Source organism: Lonchura striata, chromosome 3, assembly GCF_046129695.1.
Source record: "Lonchura striata isolate bLonStr1 chromosome 3, bLonStr1.mat, whole genome shotgun sequence".
Taxonomy (NCBI): Eukaryota; Metazoa; Chordata; class Aves; order Passeriformes; family Estrildidae; genus Lonchura; species Lonchura striata.
The window spans coordinates 68,957,346-68,978,111 of NC_134605.1; the positions used below are offsets into that span (position 1 = coordinate 68,957,346).

Here is a 20,766-nt window from a genome sequence, read left to right on the forward strand (position 1 = left end):
GTGCAAATGCCATTATAAGCACAGGAATTATTTCAGCTATGAACAACTCTCAGGGCAAAAAAGCTATCCAGAATTTTTGTAGAGTTGAGTAGTAGTTCACAGTGAACATGTTTCCATTATTAGCTCCTGTTAAAGAGCATTTGTCAGTTTATTAAATAGGCTGGTCTTGAGTTGGAGCATAGCATGCCAAGTCTCAGGTCAAGTAAGTGTTTTGGAATGGAAGTGAAATCAAATGTATTACATTTGTAAGTAAACTGATACACATCACCCTGATCTATTGCAAACACCACACACTGTTGAACAGTTACTACTGCTATTTGTTTGGCACTCTGCCTCGTGCACAGTTATGCCACCTGTGAGTACTGTAAGCATCTTGAGTGGCTGTAAATCTTCAATAAGTCTATAAATTGAATAACTTGACAAGTATGTTTTTCATGTGACAACTTTATAGAAAATGTGCAGTAAAACAACTGCTCCTTATATAACCTATTTCTGTTTCTCAGCTGTTAAGAATTATGTAGCAATAGCCCTTTAACAGGCTTGATTTTCCTCTCAGAAAAAAGATAAATTAGAAAATTAAAAAGCCCACACTGATGTTAATAAATTAATACAAACTCTCTACCAAATACTACCAGTTTTTCATGTCGAAATATAACCTTTTTTGTTGAAGTAGGACTTTTACAGGGGTATTTAACTCAAATAATCTTTTGCTCTGGAGTATATATATCAAGTCCTAGTCTTAGACCAATGCAGAATTATAAATGTTGCTCCAAAAAGGGAAAAGGACATAAGAAAAATTATGGTAAATATTTTCTGAAGGTTTCTATGGTATCTGTTAGAAGCTGCTGGTTGTACTGAAGTGTTGGGAACACTCTAAGAGTTTGACTAAGCAAAAAGTCAGATTTCAAATTAACACCCTGAAAACACAATGCATTTAAGCATATATGACTGTCAAATTAACTTCAACATACTTAATACCTTGTACAATAACTCAAATACACTTTATTTGCAGACATAAGCATTTGACCATATCAGGAGAACATTTTCTGATACTGAATTATATATTTAAAATAGCAAATACATACATACAAAATGCACACATTTGTAGCGTGCAAGCAAAGGGTTAAATTATGTCAGATGCCTTATGAAGAAGTGTGCCAAGACTGCAAAAGAGTTGCTTTTACGAAATGTAAGTCCCTTCATTGATAACTGTGGCTACTGCCCCTGAAAAGGTAGATTACATTTGAGAAGTCCTTGAATTAATACACTGTGACTTAATTGTTGCATACTCTGTTGTAGGAAATACTGGAAAGGGGTTTGAGGGTCAGGGAGAAGGGAAATGTACTGAATTGCTCAGCATGCAGCAGCTTTCACATAGAGAAAAAGAAGAGAAACTAACATGGCATGAAATAGAGTTATGAGAGCTGAGATGAAAAGGCAGGAAAGGGTGTGGTGTGTACACTTACAGAATAGTGAGAGTTCTCAGGGGAATGAGACGTAGGTTCATGAGGAGGGAAAACACGAGAAGAATGCCAAGTGTCTAAAAAGAATAACGAAAAAAGACACATATTCAAAGCACACAGTGTTACTTTAAGCTTGTTCTTTTGAGTATCACTACTGACCCAGTTCTCATACACTCCAAATTTATGGGTGTCTACAAGATTCAATATCCTTTACAGGCCCCAATATCCTCAGTTATCAACTTCTGACAGACTAAAGGGTGTACATAAAAGAGGATACTGTGGAGTAGCTGCCATGTGTCAATTTATCCTGTATTTCCATAGCAGAAAATCATGTCTGAATAGCGGAGAAAACATTTGACACTCAGAGATGAGATTTTAGTATTTTGGAATATATTTTTTAAATATCACTCCTGCCACATAGATGTCTAAAAGGATCTCCCTCAGTTTGTGCCATTTCCTCTAGTCCTATTACTGCTAGGATTCTTTTTTAACTTTCATGGAAAGACTGTGGCTTATATTTTCACTGTAATTTGTAGTATTTAACAGTATTTTTATTTTTTTTTTTTGTCTGCCTCTATATTTATTGCAAATGTGAAAAGGAGGGTATGCAACAGTGCATTTTGCTTCTCAAAAGAATACGTTAAACAAACTGTCCTCTTTTTTTTTGCAAGGGAAGAGAAGCAAAACCAGCATGGTGCATAGGCAGGCAAATAGCACTGTTCAAGGTTACAGTAGGGAATTCTGATTTTAAAGCACCTTTCTGACTTAAAGTCTGGCTTAGCTAAAGATAGTAGCTGTGCAGTTCTTGTCTCAAGCTCTGTGTGAGAGATGTAGGCACAGTGATTCCAAATGTTCTCTCTCACCCTTGGAAAGAATGCATTAAACAAAGGACAGACTTCAGAATCGGCACAGGGCAAGATAAGGATAATACAGCATCAAAGTTCACAGTCACAGAATGGAAAAACACTGAGACCAGGCATGATGCTCTGTGTGAAAGCTTTTCTATGATGAGAGAATTAGGTCGTTTATAACCTGGTGTTGGAGGACTGGTAGGGGTTTAATGCTGTTCTGTACTCAGAGGACCAAAGCGGGAATTGGTGTCATTGAACAAGGCATAGAAATGTCTGTGTGAAGGGAATGTGAAAAGAAAGAGTAGATATTCCTAGAACAACTGAGTGTTTCTCTACTGACCCCACATTATCCTGATCCTTGCACCACTTATGCTGTTGCTGTGGAATTGTGTACACCATGGATGGGCATATCCAAAATGGGATCCCAGTGCTATGTCAGTAGATGACTGCACTCCTAGCAGTTCTTTGAAACTAAGTTTAGCAAAGTATTCCTGTTGAGAGCTAGCTCATCATCTACTGAAGAGCTCTCCTGAGCACAGATGTGCACTTTTGTGGCTCTGGGCCAATTGAGAAATTCCAATCTGGTTGTATAGAGCAGGAACAAGCACACAGGTACAGGTACACAGGAGCTGGAGTGTGAATTGAGATTACAGGTGGTAGGGAAATTGTAACTCTGTGAAGATGCCTGTAAAAATAAATGTATGCAATCTTAGAATCAGTTCTTAAATACACGCCTGATACTGAAATACCAAATGAAGGTAATATGTGTTGTTAAACAGAATTATTCTTGCTTGCACTGTATTGATCCCTTGTGAACAAAACACTTGACTTGCTCATTCATTAATTCTGCTGCATAATCTTTTCATTTATGCAGCAAAAAAGGTTGATCTTTTATACAGGCAACATTTAAGACTTACGATCTTTGCTTTACAGTTGCTTGTGCTTTATTTTAGATTTACTCTCAAGCAAGATCAAAACTATGGTTAGCTTGAAAGACTTATCTACCTTTACAGCTGCTGTTTATTTCTTCCAGTTGCTTGTTGGAATCATGGCTCTTCTGAGTGGAATATTAACCATAATGCTTCCAGAAACACTGGGAAAACCACTAACTAATACTTTGGTGGAAGCTACAGAAATTGGAAGAAACAAGAAAAGCTCTTCAGAAAAGACTCCTCCAGCACATAATGGTGCAGAATTAGAAAAGATAGAGCTGTTTGGTCAAGAAAAAGTCAGCACTGACAAATAAAGCAGCAGCAAAATGTCTGTTCCCAATTTTAATCACTATCTAATTTGTAAGATCATTGTATTCAAGAAATGGGACTGTTATATAACATCTGTGCCTTTTACTTTGTATTCTGTCTTCCCTTTTCAGTAGAGCAATTGTATGAAACCTTTTCAAAGTGACTGAGTTACTGCAGAAAATTTGATAGGATTTCTAGATCCCTTGTCAGAATTATCCAGACTTTAAAACACTTGTCTGACTTGGTGTGACCAGTTGGAATGATTAGTCTAAATGCTGGAACCTGATTACTTGTATGTAAAAGAAATATGCCAATTCTTTGGTTCACATTTTCTGCAGTTAGATTTGTCGACCTACAACAAAGTGCCCTGCCTGATCTTGTCCTTTTGCAGCTGCCAGTTACAGGCTTGAGACTTCAGAACACAGTTACAATTCAAGAGAGAAGCCTTAACATTGCATCAGGTCATATCAAGAATTTGAAACTAATTTATTATTTTTATTTTTCTTACAAGTTTTCTACTAGACATGGTGCCATTGCTAACAAAGGAAAATATTCTATGGCACAGGTTCTGACTGAAAAAGAATACTAAGTTTGCAAAACGTGCAAATAGTTTGTATATTCATTCTGTTGAATGGCAAATGTATTTTTATTAGGGGTTTAGGAAAAATAAAAGTTCCCTGGATCTACTGCTGTTTTAGTTTAGGTAAAACTAAACTGTCTGATCCCATTTAAAATCATATTCATTCCAGACCATTATTTCAGTGCACCCTTTCTCACTTATTTCAGCTTAGATCTAGCATCAGATTTTTCATAACTTCTAAGAGTAGACCTGCAACTTTGCCAAATACCTCCAGCGAGGTCTTCATAGTCCTCAGTGAAAAGGAATAAATGGCATATGTCTTTTGTTCAGGCTCTCTGCACAGAAGTGAATTTACTTATTATTTTTTGGTAGAAACGGTTTCCACTCACCATTTTTCTCATAGACCAGCTGTCTGTAACTCATTTTTCCTTATTATATCACACAAAACCAGTTAGAAAAATAGAATTTAAAAGATGGTAGCTGGAGAACACTGATCACTAGAAGACTGTCTAGTTTTAGTCAAAGTGTCAGAATATCCCACTGCTGCTACACCTCATGTGCATGAACACTTGTTGGTGCAGTGGTTCTGCCTTATGACTCTGGACCATAGAAAACTGATAGAAAGGAATGCATCATTCTGGTTGCTTCTTTTATGACTTGCTCCCACCTCCCCTTTTTCAGTCTTTCTCTAGACCTGGGGATTTCTTCTTTGTCTGAGGATCTGCATCTCTTTTGCTTGACCACCCTTGGTTTGAAGGGAACAGAACAGGCACATCTGCGTGTTGAGGTTCAGACAACCCTCTCTTGCCTGGGTTGTGTGATTTCAGTCCTTCCTGGTTTGAAATCAGTGTTTTCCCCTCTCAGGCCCTATTCTCATGGCATAGTCTCATTAAAACAAGTCTTCCTTGACCTTTGCCATGTACCTACCCCAAAAGATATCTATATTACTGTAGATATTCTATATACTGTAGAAATTACTGGCCACATTTTTCAACTATATCTGCACAGTTTTATTAGTTTCAATGACTTCTGAAACCAGAATAATGGTTTATATCCCCTTACAAAAGATTTTATTCTTCACTGCATTCTTCTAGAAGTTGGTCCTGCTGTTAGAAGAAAATAATACCCTATATGAGGATTAGCATGCTTTGAAGCAAGCAAAAATCAGTAAATTTAAGTTTAGGTAGTACCTCTGAGATAATTACATAGAAAGCAGAAAGGTGTCTTCATGCTTCTTATTTAATTCTATGGGTGTTCCAGTGTTTGCAGGGAAAACCTCCAGAAAGACCTGCATAGAATACTGTGGCTTCTGTCCAGATATATGAGTTCAGCAAAAACACTTAACCTTCCCCCTGTGAGTAATCCCATCATTATTCTGAGAATGACTTGAATACCTACTTTCATGACTGAAGGTCAGATTACTCACATGCTGTGGTTTTTTATTTTGCTGAAGAGCAAATCCAGTATTCTTCCACTGCTTTCAGGTTCCCCTCCACTTCCCAGAGCAGAACAGCTCTCTTTATCTCCAAGATCTACTGCCAAACTCTGCCTGCCCTGCCTTAAATAAGGGTTTAATCATGCTAAAAACCCACCATCATACAATACACCTATCAAGGAATTAAACTGGTACTGTCTTGCCTTTCAACCACCCTCCCCACACACACAGCTCCAAATTCCATGTTTTTGAGTTCTTTCACACTGATACTCCCTTTTCAAATATCTTAAAACTCTAACTCCATCTATCTCAAAACTCACTACTCATAACTTTTAGGAATAGTACAGTCTATTTCTAACAAGGTACTAAAGAATATTTACAATTAATTTTTCTGTTATTTCCTTACCTGCTGTGTAACTGATTTCGGTCTCAGAATTGAAATCAGCCAATGCATATTCTGTGTTCCTTTGGCTTGAGGGATTAATGACCTAGTCATGTGTAATCAGTACACATAAGGTGAAGAAAAGAACAAGTAGAAAATTAAATACACAATGATACTGATACTGCTTACAACTAAAATTTAATTATTATTTTAGACCACAATGTATCTTGATGGATTAACCCCAAAAGCCATTTCCTCCTGTCGCTGAAGTTAGTTGGTATTGGTCTATGATTCAAATGACCCCTGAATTTCCCTGAACTATTGATGTTACTGTTTTTCCTTGGAAATAAAATATTTGTTGATTTACACGTACATCTTTTGTGATTTTATGCATCAATAGCAAATATTACTTAAAAAAAAAAAGAAAACAGCATGTATCTCTATGTCTCTAGCATTTCTATTTGCTTGTTTTTTCCATATGGGCAAAAATATGTAAATACTAGTCATGCATTATAAATGTAGGAAAATCAGGGTGAGTTGATTCCTTTCTCTTAAATATTCATAGATTTTTTTAAAATCCTTTTGCAAGAGACCACTGAGTTTGAGAACAAATACTTCTCTTCCTATGGGGTATATTTTCATTTCAATGTTCATAAAAAGAATTAGTTTTCATAGTTTCTCACTTTGGTTCACAAGTCCTTTTATGTTTGTATTTGCTATCCTTAATGCGAATTTTCTGTGCTCATCAATGTCTCTGGAGTTACACATAGTTCTATGAGATAGTGAATTAGAATTCTTAGCTGTCTTAATTGCTGGGCACTATTGCATGATGGCAAATGTTTTTGTCCAGAATTTGATATCCAGTAGACAGTCTTGCAATTTGTTAAGGACATACCTTTCTGGGTTAAATATAAGAATAAAAGCAACTATTGTTAGTTTAATGGTAACTAAGGAAAAATAACAAGTACATGTGTTTGGTATTTCAAAATTGTATTTTTAAGCTATACTAAAGGATGTATTTTCTACTTTAACAACATCAATTGTGCAAAATCCTGTAATTTAACCAACTAAATATAAAAAAAAATGCTATGCAAATCATGTTCAGTTATCATATGCTTTGGGTGGTACCCTGAATATCTGAACAAGGGGTGAAGCCTCCTTGAAGGCTGAGGGCTTTTGTGTAGTGGCTCTGTGGAAAGACAAAATGGCCTGACATTCCAGCTCTGGGATGGAGTGAAGGACTTACTGGCATTCTCCTGTGTCTTCCAGTGATTTATTTTACCAACCCCTTAGGTGCAGTCACTTAAGAAGCCTCTGTGGCATCAGGCTCAGCAGTGTGCATGGCCTGTGAGTGCCTTTTGGAAAGGCTTAGGAAGAGGTGAGCTCACTTGTGCCATGGACTCTTGGTCCAGAAGGGCATTGTGACTACAAAAAGGAGGCTCTGAATTCATCCTGTGCCCTTTACAAACATCTGAAAAATGTTTGTCTGAATCCTCGAACAAATTCCTAGGGGAGAAATTAGACACAAAGACTAAAAAGAAAATAGAGTGTTGACAAAAACTGAGTTTATTCTATCAGGGAAAATTCTAGTCAATGCTGACAATTAGTTACCTCTCACAGGAAGAAAGACTAAAACACATCTATGTTCTGACAGCCTTAATTTTATTCACACTCCGTTTAAGTGTGTGGCTGGTGTTTTGGCATTCCATGGAGATCCCTACAGTTCAGGATGGCAAATATCATGTGTGTGTCTTTTCCCTGTTTGTCTTTGCAGGTGTAAGCCAAGATTTGGATAATGTATTAAGTGGTGACTATGACAAAAGGTGCATTAAAAATGTGGCATGTTTTGCATTTCAGTTGCAGGAAAAACATTATTTTTGTCTTGCCTTTGTTTGTATAAGCTGACTGGAGCAGTAGTCCCTCAGACACGTTCAGTAGTGACAAAAATAGCTGCAGATACTGAGGAATGTGTATGTGGTACCAGAAGAGAGAGTAGGTGACCACAGGAATGACAGAACAATGTACTTGTAAGCACATGGTGTTCAGTGCATGTGAAGACTAACTATAGCTTCCTCATGCGGGAACTGGAGTGGGCTGACAGCACAAGGAAATAAGAATTGCAGCAATTCATAGCTTTATTGTTATTTGTCCCCTTAGAGCATCTCAGGAACCTATTTATTCTTCAGTTCCCTTAAATCTCTAATTAGGGCATATGACCAAATTTTCCATGCATATTTTATTAAAATTGTATTTTCTGATTAAGTTACACCCATTGCTTTGCTTCATCATTTACATTTTGAAGGCTTAATGCATCCTTGCCAGGTGATTTATGTTCCTCTCTGAAAGTAACTGGAGTGAATGGTCCAAATAGTTGCTGCTAAAGCTGAGAAATTTGAATCAAGCCTGACAGACTGATTTCGAGAGCACTGAGTTCAGTCAAGCTGAATTCAATCAAGCCTAAGAAGTATATACTTCATATGGCAAAATATCCTTTTTAGTATGACTGGTATATAAACAGTGATTACAGATTCCAGTTTCTGGACAAAACACCACTTTTCAAAAAAATTACTAACCTAGATTTATGAACAATCAGAAGTAATGGGGAATGTCTCATTTAGTGAAAAACCCACTATTCTGTCTCTGCATTCCTGGCTAACATACAAGCTATGGGTATTTGCTTGGCTATTTGTTGCAGGTAAGTAGGATCCAGCTATGGAATGCTCATAGACGTTTAGTTATTAACCTTGCCTCATAATCTTCCACATGGAGATGAACAGACTTGCATGGGAATAAGAACAAAACAGCATTAAGGGGTGATTATTGTAAAGATTGTTTCCACAGTCTCACCGCCAGTGATGAAATTAAAAAGTGGTTTTGATTGAGGTAATCAGGAACATGGTAAAACAACCAGGGATAAATGGGCTATCTCTCAGTAGATATTTTCACAAAACTTTTAAATAGGAATGTCATCACTGCTGGTTTCTTCCACGTGGAGAGAGAATTCCCCCCATAAGTAAGTAAATAACATGGGACAACAGCAAAATGAGGCACAGCTGAAACTCTTTGTTGAAATAGTAACTTGCTATGGACACTGATGCTTGACTTGAACTGGTTAAAGAAGTGGCAGATAAATTATGCATATTATTTACAAGGTCTGAAATAGGTCAGCGCTACTGTGTTTAGAGGGGTCATTTCTGACCGTTGTTATGGCTCTGTTCAGGATAGCACACAAATACTAAGGTGAAAGGTAACATTTCTTCAGGACTGCTTCAGCTGAGTTGGTGGTGTTCTGGGATGCCACTGCCTGTTATGGCTCAGGACGAGCTCCAAGTACAATCAGGGCTGTGTTTGTTCTGTGCCAGAAGGCTGGCATTCTCTTCCCAAATGCACAAATCATGAGTTGCGCTTTACCAAACACAATGTGTTTATTCACCTTTGCAAAGTACTTTAGCCCATAGAAGATTATTTTCAATGACATTACTATTAGCTTTGGTATCCCAAACCAGCTTGAATTTTTTGCATTTTATTCTCAGGAAAAAACACACTGAGAATTCCCTAAAACCTTCAGACTTGCACAAACATCTGTCACAGAACGTTTTGATCCAAATAATTTCAATTTGGCAAAGTTCTAAGCAATAAGCAGTAGAATCTCAGGAGAAGTAGCAGGCAGTTTTTATCTTAGGTGGAACTGCAACCTCTGTTTATATTTGTATATTTCCATATGTGAAAGGAACCTCTCCAAATCTATTGCAGATACCCTGCAATGACTTAGAATAGTATTCATTTTTACAATACAGCAAGCCCGTCGTTAAAACTTTAACTTGTAAACAAGCAAACCTGTCTTTGCTGCCTTCCCTGTCTTAATCCCCTATTTTCAGAACACTCAGAAAAATGAAACTATACTGTAATTTGGGAGAATTCTGCCTTGTTGAAGGGAAAATCTTTTAAAAAACATGTATCTTAAAGGTCAGTGATGTGTAATGTATCATGGCTTTAGTTTTAAGAGCACAGCTAGCTTGGGAGGCAAGAGCAATCCACCGTGTGTGGAACACGCTGTTGCTGTTCATGCAGATATGGATGAACAGCAACATATCTGTTCATATGGATGAACATATCCATCATATGGATGGCTTTGGATGGCTGCTGGTCTGAATTCAAATGGCTACAGAGAAAAGGCAGCTGCTTGGAAGACCCGCTGCAAATGCTGTTCGACAGGGCTGGGGGAGCGGTCGGCAAACACTGTCCTGCTGAGTGTTCAGGGACGAATGCCCAGGCTGTCAAATATTAGCCAAAACATCCTGCCAACGGCTAGTGCCCCGGAGGCAATAAACCGGGGTATAAGCATGCAATTTCATCCCAGAGTTCCTGCAGAGAGGTTTGTTTTTGACAGACTCACGTTTTCCTGCTGCAGTCAGCCCTGCCTGGCTGGCTCACTGGGGATCTGCGGTCTGGCAGGAACCCGCTCGCTCCTCGCCGCCCTGCGGTGGCTGGAGTTCCCCTCCTGGCGCCCGCGCCATTGCTCAAGAGCCGGGGCAATCCTCAGGCAGCGCCAGAAACACTCCGAACATGACTGCCTGTCAGCGAGGGAGCAGGACAATGTATTCCCTGCGGCACAGCGGGTCCCGCTGGGCCTCCCCCAGAGGGAATATCGGGGGGAAGGTTCTGGCAGGCGGCGGAGGGCCCGGCCCCGGCGGAGGCTGCGGGAGCGCTGCCAGCGCCGGCGGCGGCCCGAGCCCAGCCCGGCACAAGCGGCTCCTTCGGCCAGGCCCCGGGACGGCAGCGCGGCGGGCCCCGCGCTCCGCGGGACCGGGGGTCTCCTCCTCACCAGGTATCGCCTGCTCTCCCCGCTCGGGTTGTTTCCAGACCGTACTTGTAGGTGGAAAAGTACACGTTGGTGCCGGAGCCCTTTCGCTGCCGAGGGCCGGGGATCTGCCCGCCGTGGCTGCGCGGGGGATTCCCGCGGGCAGATCCCGTCTCCCGGAGCCGGGGCAGGGAGGGTCAGCCCACACACGGGGGCGAGGGGTGAACCGCAGGGCTTAGCGGGGGGATGTCCGGGATCACAGCTGCTCCCTGCTCCCTTCTTCCTCGCCCAGAGCGGCCCTGGGCGAGCGGGGGTCGCAGAGAGGATTGCTTTCCTCTCCCGTTTGGGAGGAAAGCGAGAGCAGCTCGGTGTTAAGGTGCTCTGGTAGCCGCGGGGTCCCCTGTGGCAGTGGCTCTCTGTGAATCCTGCTTTCTGGCTGAGGGGATCCCGAGAAGCCTCTACAGTCCTTTGCTGGGTGAAGATATCCTTGCCTTTCTCCTGCAGTACTTGCTAAATGTACATCTCACAGGGCAGCCCAAAGAGCAGAAAGGGCATCTGGCCAGGGTCAAAAAGCTCCTCTGCAGCAAACACCCAAGAATGAATTTGTCTCTGCCCAGAAAAAAACCCCTCTCTGGGGCCGTGTGAAGGGAAGAAACAGCAAGGGTGCTTGTAAATTGGGGAAGGGATAAAACAAAAGTGATCAACAAAAAAATGAAGGGAAAAAGTGTTCCATGACAGGGACAGTGGGTACAGCTGCCGTGGTGGATGAGGAGTCCCTCCAGCAGCTTGGAAAGGCTTGAGCCTTCGCTCCCCAGTACCACAGGCTTCACACAATTCAAAACAGTGTTTCAGCACTTACTTATGATAAGAGTCAGTTACAAAAAACCCAACAAACCAAGCCTTCCAAATATAACAGGTTTTGGTTTTCTTTAGTTACTTCCTGTTCTAACTTTTCTGGTCAACAGTTCAGCTGGGCTTTTTCCACTGTTTATTTGGGTGTGTAAATATGCTTATTTTTGTAGGCCAGCCGGATTGCGACACAAGCTAAGAGTGTTCAGCCTGCTGTGACTGTGGGCTGCAGCTGCAGCTGGCAGTGGATGTACATGTTCCTCTGTCTGTGTGTGTGCTGGAGAACAATCTATATTGGCCATGTTACCCACTGCCAGAATGATGTTAGAGCTGAGAGTTAGTGGCACTTAGTGGTGACATACAACTATTTGAGGCAAGAAAGAATAAAGACCTCCTTGTGTCACATGAGACTGACATTGTGTCTCAGCTGCAGGGATTGGTAGGTGAAGTAATGTCACAAAGGATCTCAATATTTTTAAAACTTGTTCTGGCCTGGGAGAAGCAGGAGGGTGACAGGGACATGAAACCCACATCCGGCAACTGGTGTCCTCATTGCTGGGGAATACAGCTCCAGGTGATTCCCTCTGGCTTCTGTCCTGTTCTTCCTACACTATGAAGAGACAGAGAGCTAAACAACACCTGACAGCATTCACCTCACTCCCCAAGAGCTACTGCAACTGATCTGCTTTTTAAATGCTGATTTTTGCAAAACGCTCAGGCCTGTCTGAGAGGATGAGAAGTGTCAACCCTGCTGGGACTAAGCTGGGCTGCCACATCAGCTAAAAATAGTTTTTCCTTCTCTGCCCTCCACCCAGCAAGATACCAGCTGTGCTGTGAGGGCAGAGCCATAGGTGGGCCTTGTATTCAAAGTGGGATCAGTAGTTCTGCAAAGCCTGAGCTGTGCTTGCTCATACAAGCTGTGTGTAGCCTCTGCTTTGCACCCAGTTAGTTTTTGACATGAGGGCTTGTGCTCCTGGACTGTAGCAGTAGGTGCAGGAAAAGTGGTGTATTGAACAGGTGCTTGTCATGGTCTTCTGAGCTGCTCTCACAGGCTCCAGCACTGTCAGCAGCCCCTTCCTGCCCTCGCTGGATTTTGAAGCATAGGGATCAGTTGATATCAAACTGGCTCATCTGCAAAAATCCCATCTGAACTGGGTAGACTTGTGAAACCTGAATCTCCACCAAGCCACAGCTCCCCTTTCTTTGCCAGGGACAGGGAGGTCAGTCAGGAAATTCAATCTCCACCATGGTCCGAGGGCTTCAGTGAAGGAGAGTTGTGAGGGACAACTGAAAGCACATCTCTGGCAGGTGGATAATGTACCCATTGCATATGTTCCAGGGCAGCTGAAAAAGTAGAGCTGTGCTTGTCCATGGACTGCTGGGAGGATCACTGGGCACTCTGAGAGCCACACATCATTTCCACAGCTGTCAATTCTGAGTGAGAAGGTTTGTTCATAAACATGTATTTTGGTACCTTTCTCAGAACCAGTTTTCCTCAGTAATTACAGAATTATTACCCAGGCCCCCCAATTTCTTGTCACCAATATTCTTCCTTACTTTCCCTTTCCACAGCATTTTTCCAGACTGGGTTTCTGGGTGTCAGCCATGCAGGCCAGCAGTTCTGGTCCAGGGGCCAATTTCCCCCCTCTACTGTGTCCTCTTCCTCTGTGCCTACTGTGCAGGCACTTCTGTAATCAGCTTATGAAAGAAGATGTAATAATTAGCAGAAAGAAACTTATGTGTTGCCCAGAGAGGAAGAAGACGGGTTGTAACAATCCTTGGCTGTGATGCAGAAGGAATGCAATGACAGGCAACAGTTCCTGCTGCTCTTTCCCTTCTTACATAGCAAGACATTAAATTTTAAGTAATAGAACCTCAGGGGTAAGTGAGAAGCTGTGTGAACAGTTATGAACAAGAATCTCATAAGTAAACCTGACCTATCATAATTCCAGGTTGTCTGTCTAGCCTAAATTTACATCAAAGACTCCAAAAAGCCACAGGAAGGTGCTAAATCAACCTGTCATTTTCAGTGCAGGCACTGATTTCCAGTAAAAGTTCTCAGAAAGTATTTAGCAGGGCAGGATCTCTACAGTCACTGATAAGCAGGCCCCATAGGAGAAACTAGAACCATCAGAGCATAGAACTGAATGTCTGTCTCACTCAGCATCCTCTCGGAGAGTGAATATTGTAGCTATTCCAGGAAAAAGTTAGTCATAGGCATAAGGGATCCTCCCCCTACCTCCTTGGTCAGATTTTGGCAGTGACCTTTGGAAGGGGTGCCTGACCCAGCAGCAGCACCCCTACTCACCTGTTCAAAGCTGCTAAAAGATTTATCACCTCTGAGGTTGCCCAGTGTCTCTCTTCTGGGCCCATTTAGTCCTGGCTTTGGGCAGTTTGCAGGGTGCACGGAGCTGCATGGTGTAGTTCTGCTTGGTGCCTTTGTCAGTGGCACCTGAGCTGGCCATGGCCAGGAACACAGGCTGGCACCTCACTGGGATGGGTAACCAAGTGACTGTCTACCAAGAGCTGTGTGCCACTCCCCAGGACAGGTGCCAGCTCCAAAGCTTGCCCAGGACAGGGGAAAATAGAGACACTGCACTTCCTGAAGTTGCAATCAGCAGATGAGGAGTGGAGTGGAGCTGCTCCAGGACATAAAGCAAGTTATAAAGAAATGAAGATAAAGCAGCAAGACTGGCTGGCACCTGGGGACTACCATGTGCTGCTGAGAGAGCATGGCAGCCTTGGATGCCCACAAATCTGTCCAAGGTAGTGAGTCATGCTGGCAGGTACAAGGACCAAGAATGGATTGGAAGCCTCCAGTGTGATTTGCTTCTGCTGCCCAGGCAGTGATAACCCTCACTGCTGGAGATACCAAAATTCAAGTAACCTTTAGGCTTAAAAAGCTTTTAAAAAGCCAATTTCTTCAGAGCTCTGTGCCTTTTGCACCTGACATGATAGAAAACTTGATGGGTGCCTCACTCCCTCAGATTTTATTGAGGAAACCTTCCCCAAACCAGCCCATGCTCTAATGGTGCATGTTACACATCACTCACTTGTGCTGAGGATGAAGTAATGGCTGCTTAAAGACATTTCAAAACTTTTTTTGTCATATCAAAGGCTGATTTTTTTTAATCCTAACCACAGTCCTGGGATTATGTTACATTATATGTGGGTATTTCATAGCCTGATACTCGCCCTGGATGACAGTGATGTGTGATATGTTGTTTCCAAATGCAGGTAGGAACCTGTCTCCTCTGGCTCTGCATCCTGGAGATGGCCTCACCCAAGGTTGCAGTGGTGGGTGCAGGTGTCATCGGCCTGTCCACAGCACTGTGCATCACAGAGACTTGTCCCAGCTGCTCTGTGACAGTCCTTTCGGACCAGTTCAGCCCCAACACAACGAGTGATGTGGCAGCTGGAATGCTCATCCCTCACACTTACCCAGGTTCGTTTAATTCAGGGCAGCACTGCCCATGGCTCATGCAGCTGTGTCCAGGTGTGCAGTGGTGCATGGATGCTGAGGAAAAAAGTGCCTTGACCTGTGTTCCCTGTCTGTCCCATATCCTTGACACTCATTTGTATGATTCTTTTCCTTGACACTCATTTGTATGATTCTTTTCTTTGCATTATTCTCTGCAAGTTTGGTTTTGTTCACATGCAGACACACCAATCCACAGGCAGAAGCAGTGGTTCAAAGAGACCTTCACTTACCTTTTTGCTATCAGCAACTCAGCCGAGGCATCAGAGGCTGGCATTCACCTTGTCTCTGGGTAAGAGCAACCTCTGGGGAAGCCTTTGGTACATTTGTCCTGTGTTCTGGATCAAGCAGACAGGTTTTCTTTGCTAGAATTCAGGGGTATTCCCTTCAGGGAGTAGCTTTTATGTCTGTATTCCCAAGAAACTGCATTATAGCTGCTTATATACAATGTATTTTTAGGCAAAGTTCAGGAACATGTGTGCACAGAAAACCCACCCAAGTCTGACTAGCACCAGCTATCTTTTAATAACCTATGTTTTCCACACTGTCACCCGCTAGTTGTTTGCAGCAGGGATCATCTCCATAGGGATGGGACTGCAGGTTTCTCCAGCTTCAGCAACTTGGTACAGGGGTTCAATTGGGGCATGTGTGTTGGGGGTGTTTTCTGGTGCCTATTATGTACTGAGAAATTCACCTCTTAGGAGTATTGAGACTGAGCACTCTGCAGCTTTATGGATACCCAAGGAATGGTGAACAGGTGTGCAAGTGGCCCCACTGGGTCCAGCCAGGTGTCTGCAGTTGTCGTGGGGACACTGTATGAGGGCACTCTCTACATACACTATCTCTGGTAGGGCTCTCTGCAGTTTATTTACTCTGGTGTGCCATCCTCACACTCAGTTGTGCTGATCTTCTGCCTTTTTGCCCAGGCAGGTATTACAGGAGCAGGCAGCAATTTTTCTGCACTGCTGTTAGCCTTGCAGAGCTGCACTCTGCAGGGGAAAGAGGTTCCTGAGCTCCTGGGTTTGTGCTAAGATTGCCATGACACATAACATGGCAGAGCAATAGCAGTGACGTTTCCTAGATTTTTCTCTGTCTTTTTAGTTGGCAGATCTTTAAAAGCACTCCCAAGGAAGAGTTACCTTTCTGGTCAGATATTGTGCTGGGATTTCGACCAATGTCCGAAACAGAACTCCAAAAGTTCCCGCAGCACCGATTTGGTCAGGCCTTTACGACCCTGAAATGCGACTGCCCACCCTACCTGCTGTGGCTGGAGAAAAGGTAGGGTTTGCTACAGGCTGGGCATACAGAGGGAAACCCTGGCAGAGGGACTGGAGGCAAGATGGGATTTCCTTGAGAGCCTTAGATTTTAACAAAACTGGGAAAAGGCTGTTTCTCATTGCAGAAAATGCAACAAGGTCTTGCTTGGGGAGAAGCACAGGAAGTAAATACAGAACTTTTCTGAAATGTGAAAGGTCCTATTTATGCAATGTCCACTTTCTCCCAGTGTGTCTGTACAGTGGGGCTCGGAGTGTGAGTGACCCTGGGCATAGGGCCAGTAGCCAGAGGGGCCATGCTTGGCCAGCCAGACCTTGAAGGTACATCAGGAACCTCCCATGTCCTGAGAAAACATTTGGCCGCTCCACATTTGCCAAACTTCCCAAATAATATCTCTCTGTTTTTGAAGAGACATCCAGTCCCTGTGAGAATAAGCTCATCTAGGAAGGTGTCTTATTGTGAAGACTTTGCTCCTATGAAGTAGCTGGACCAATTAATCTCAAATTTGTTCAACAATTGGAGTAATTTCTTAATCCATTTAGGTGAAAAAAGCCCCAAAATGTTAAACAGTATCATCTTGTAAGAAATTTTTGAAAACATTTGCCTGCATAAGATGGGTGATGTACTCATTCTGAGGAGTTGTAGCTTCAGAGCTCATACCTGGATTGACATCAAAGTTAGAAAATCTGCCAATTTCCAAATTTTTAAGTTTCTCCCCAATACCTCAATTTTGGAGAACCATAGGAGAGACAGGATGCAGATCTAAAAGGGCTCTGACACCCTGGGACATACTGGGTTAAGTATTTAATCCAAATAAGTACCTCCAAAGTGAGCAAATGGCTGTATCCACTTGAGAGAAAGAGACATGCTGCAAGCTGATTTGGGGTTAAGTAAAGAGATGTGTACTGACACCAAGGTACAAATTGCCAGCTCAGCTGGTTACTTGGATGCCTTTCATCACGCTGCAAAATATGAAAAAGCATTTCTTGTTGTGGCAGCCAAGTGGGCTGGGAGTTCTCCTGTGGCACCAGTGCCATGTGAGGTCTGTGCCATCCACTTGGTACGCATGATCTGTCATGTTTCATTGCCTAACTGAAGCAAATTTCTGCTGCAGGACAGCTAAGTTGTACAACCATTTAGTATCTGCCGTGTGATTTCTGCTCCCTCCTTATTCCTGCTGTAGTCTTCTTATTTCTCAAAGGGTGTAGTCTAATGAGATGATCAAGATCCTTTTTTTTCTCTTCTCCCTGATAATGAGAAGTGAGAATATTAAACACGTAACTAATTCTCAAACCCCTAGCGACCTTAGCAGTATTTATAGACCATTCTCCTGGCAATCCACAAGGAAAATTGTTACTGTGCCCACCTTGCTTGGCCAAAAATAGACTTCAGGAATTTTTTCCTGCTTACTTGCCCAAATTCAGGAGTTTTCAGCAGTTTTTTTCATTGTGTATTATTTATGGCATAGTGACAGAATCCTAGTTACAGCTCTTAGGAGCTCTTCCTGAATGTTGCCCAGCTGCAGCTACTGCATGAGATCTCCCGTTCTTCCCAGACAGCTTCAGTGTCTTGCTACATCAAGCTCCAGAGCATCAACTATGCCCTTGATTCTTGGCTCACTCACTGCTTTGTGGGAAACCACTGCTTTCATAGCAGAGTTGATAATTTTGCCAGCTGCTAGAATGTTGCAGAGGATGGGATTTTCTACTTAGTCCATCACAGACCTGTCTTCTAACTTGTTTATGCTAAAACCCCCAGCAAAAAACCCCTGCAAAGGGATCCAGCTGACAGCATGCAGGGACTCCAATTAATACCAGTGATTTTCCACAGGGAATGGCTTCAAAATTCAGGGGAGGATTTGGCTTGAAATTGAGCTCAAAAATGAATCTCAAGAAAAGGTGACTTTCACTGAAGAGTAGACATATATGTATAGTGCTCTGAGCCATCCTGGGTGACTCCTGGCTGCTGCTCCAGAAGGTTATGGGCACCCTGGGAGCCCTGCACCACATCTGCCCAGTCTTAGTGCAGATCTTAGGACTTGGCACATGGCACTAGATGGCTATGTAGCTCAGAAGGTGAGTTGGGAATGAAGCATATAACAGGCACATTAAAAGGGGTGTAGGACAATAGCTCTGCCACTAGCATGAGCAAGTTGGTAAATAAATCTGTTGTTTCCCAGCTTGCTTGGACTGTTAAAGCTTGATACTGTTACAGAAATTAATCGGACCATGAAGACCTGACTATTTGCATAGGGTCTGATGCCAGACCCTTCTCTAAAACTGCTCAAATTGATGTACTTTTTTCAGCCCAGCCAGGCTAAATACCTCTGATCAAATCAGACAAATCACAAACAGAACCTCAATGGCATTTTCTTTACATTTTGTTCTACCTATTGTTTGGTCTTGATCACTATGTAAAGGCAAAGGCAATCTAATTTACTTAATGTTTATAATAATTACATAAGGGTTTAGGGGTTTGTTTTCTGCCTCACTTTCTGGAGTCTTTTTGCAGGTTGAAAGCAACTGGCACCCAGATGTACACCAGGAAAGTGGCAGACTTGTGGGAGCTGCACAGTGAATATGACATTGTTGTCAACTGCACGGGCATAGGAGCCCAACAGCTGGTGGGGGACAAGCAGCTCTTCCCTGTCAGAGGACAAGTACTCAAGGTTTATGCTCCTTGGGTGAAACAATTCATCCGGGATGGAGATGGCTTAACTTACATCTACCCAGGGATACACAAGGTGACCCTGGGGGGAACCAGGGAAAAGGGGATCTGGAGTCTTTCCCCTGATGCTTACACTACTAGAGACATCTTTGACAGATGCTGCTCCCTTGAGCCCTCACTGCAGGCAGCCCAGGATATCAAGGTGAAGGTGGGCCTGAGGCCATCCAGGCAGTGTGTGAGACTGCAGACAGAGGTTTTGAGCCAAGGAGGAGTTAAGCTCCCAGTGGTTCACAACTATGGGCATGGGGCAGGTGGCTTTTCAGTGCACAGAGGCACAGCCAAAGAGGCTGCTCACCTGGTGGAAGTGTGCATTTCTGCTCTGCAAGGCTCCTCATCGAGGGCCAAGCTTTGAATCCCAGAAGCTCCTTTTCCATTTACAGGTAGTGCTGCATCTCCTAGAAGTAGCTTGGACTTTAAGTCCATTACTGTATAGAAGGGAACTAAGTCAACATCTTGTTCCAGTGCAGATACTCAGTGGTATCTTTAATCACCTTGGAAAGGCGTGATTTGTTGGTCCAAGTATTAGCTCAGCTGATCATCTCCTCCATTTGCCCTGGGCATTTGTCCTAGTCTCATGTGAAGAAGACAAGATACATAAATACTCTTCACATAACAGGGATCAGATTGCTGCAGTATAATATAAATAACATCAATTTAGCATTTCTTCATCTGCATATAAAGGTTGTCAGATGCAGTAGGCTCAGATTCAGTAAAAGTAAATTGTCTTCTCTTGTACCAAATCTAATCTAGAATTGCCCTTGTTTCTGCCACCTTGCTAACAAATTTTATCATTGTCTATATGATTTAACAGGAAAAGAAAACTCCATGCATTGCTGCATTACAGTGCTTCAGTCAACTCTTACAGAAAGCAGCATTAGGTCACTGTCACATACAGTGACCAGACAAGTGTGATTTTAAGAACAGGTCTGTGATATCCATCACTGCATTTGCTCATATTGCACCTCAGGGAACTTAAAGTTTCTGCTAATATTGCCCCGCAAGGTACAATTTTGTGTGTCTTTTCTCACTCTAGTTTGCAAATCTGCTTTTTCCCTCAAGGCCCTCAGATTTTGCTCTCAGACACCAATAATTTGCCCCCCAGCCCCTCCCCTCCTCCCCCACACAGCAACATTGTTATGGCCTTTGTTCTACTGAAGAGGATTTTTCAGTGTGGGCTGGGGAATGCAACATCCCTTTTCTACTTCACAACAACACTGTCTGCTTTCCTTGCAACAGCTGATATGAATAAATTGGAGACAAACCAACAAGGATTCTAACCGGCATTAGTTTTGTAGAAGAGCCATTTAAGACTAGATAAACACTCTAAGGAAAAATTTATCTGTAACTAGACATGAGCAAGCTCCTCTGCTGTAAGAAAGCTGAGTCACCAGAGTCCAGATCCTCTCACTCTGTGGCAGAGGCTCTGTTGGGCTTTACACTCCCCTCAGCAATTCATTCCCCTTGGATGTGTCTGAAGATAATCACTACCCAAAACTGGATCTTGCTATCAAAGCACAGGTCTGACTCCTAGTGATTAAATGACTCGTTAAATCTTTAATGGCTCACTTGAGGGTGTTATCATCCTTCTTTGTCCATAGAATTACAAAACCATTCAAAAATGTTCAGTAATTCCAGTGATTAAAATTACCTGATAAATAAAGTTCTAATAATGGAGCAAAGGTCA

General features: G+C 42.6%; 1 protein-coding gene and 1 long non-coding RNA gene across 7 annotated transcripts in view; one reads left to right on the forward strand and one right to left on the reverse strand.

The window, feature by feature from the left end:
* Positions 1-20,766, forward strand: part of LOC110483715 (D-aspartate oxidase) — a 46,102-nt gene extending 25,336 nt beyond the window's left edge. Inside the window, exons 1-6 of one of the 5 annotated variants that reach the window (XM_021553820.3) lie at positions 10,670-10,780; positions 12,942-13,048; positions 14,840-15,047; positions 15,264-15,372; positions 16,182-16,358; positions 18,867-20,766. In XM_021553820.3, the coding sequence (XP_021409495.1) occupies positions 14,876-15,047; positions 15,264-15,372; positions 16,182-16,358; positions 18,867-19,434 (1,026 nt within the window). In that variant the 5' untranslated portion in view covers positions 10,670-10,780; positions 12,942-13,048; positions 14,840-14,875 and the 3' untranslated portion in view covers positions 19,435-20,766. Of the gene's footprint in view, positions 1-3,347; positions 6,325-10,669; positions 10,781-12,941; positions 13,049-14,839; positions 15,048-15,263; positions 15,373-16,181; positions 16,359-18,866 lie in introns of those variants that run through there. The other 4 variants (XM_021553821.3, XM_077782271.1, XM_021553815.2 and 1 more) reach the window with 4 other exon arrangements.
* LOC116183419 (uncharacterized) lies at positions 980-10,912 on the reverse strand. Of its 2 annotated transcripts, XR_013339729.1 has the most exons (4): positions 10,778-10,912; positions 10,349-10,526; positions 5,977-6,058; positions 980-2,999 (listed from the first exon to the last, which is right to left on the reverse strand). It is a non-coding gene; the product is annotated as an uncharacterized LOC116183419 (long non-coding RNA). The 2 variants fall into 2 exon arrangements; XR_004148050.2 differs by lacking the exon at positions 10,778-10,912 and having other exon boundaries at positions 10,349-10,613.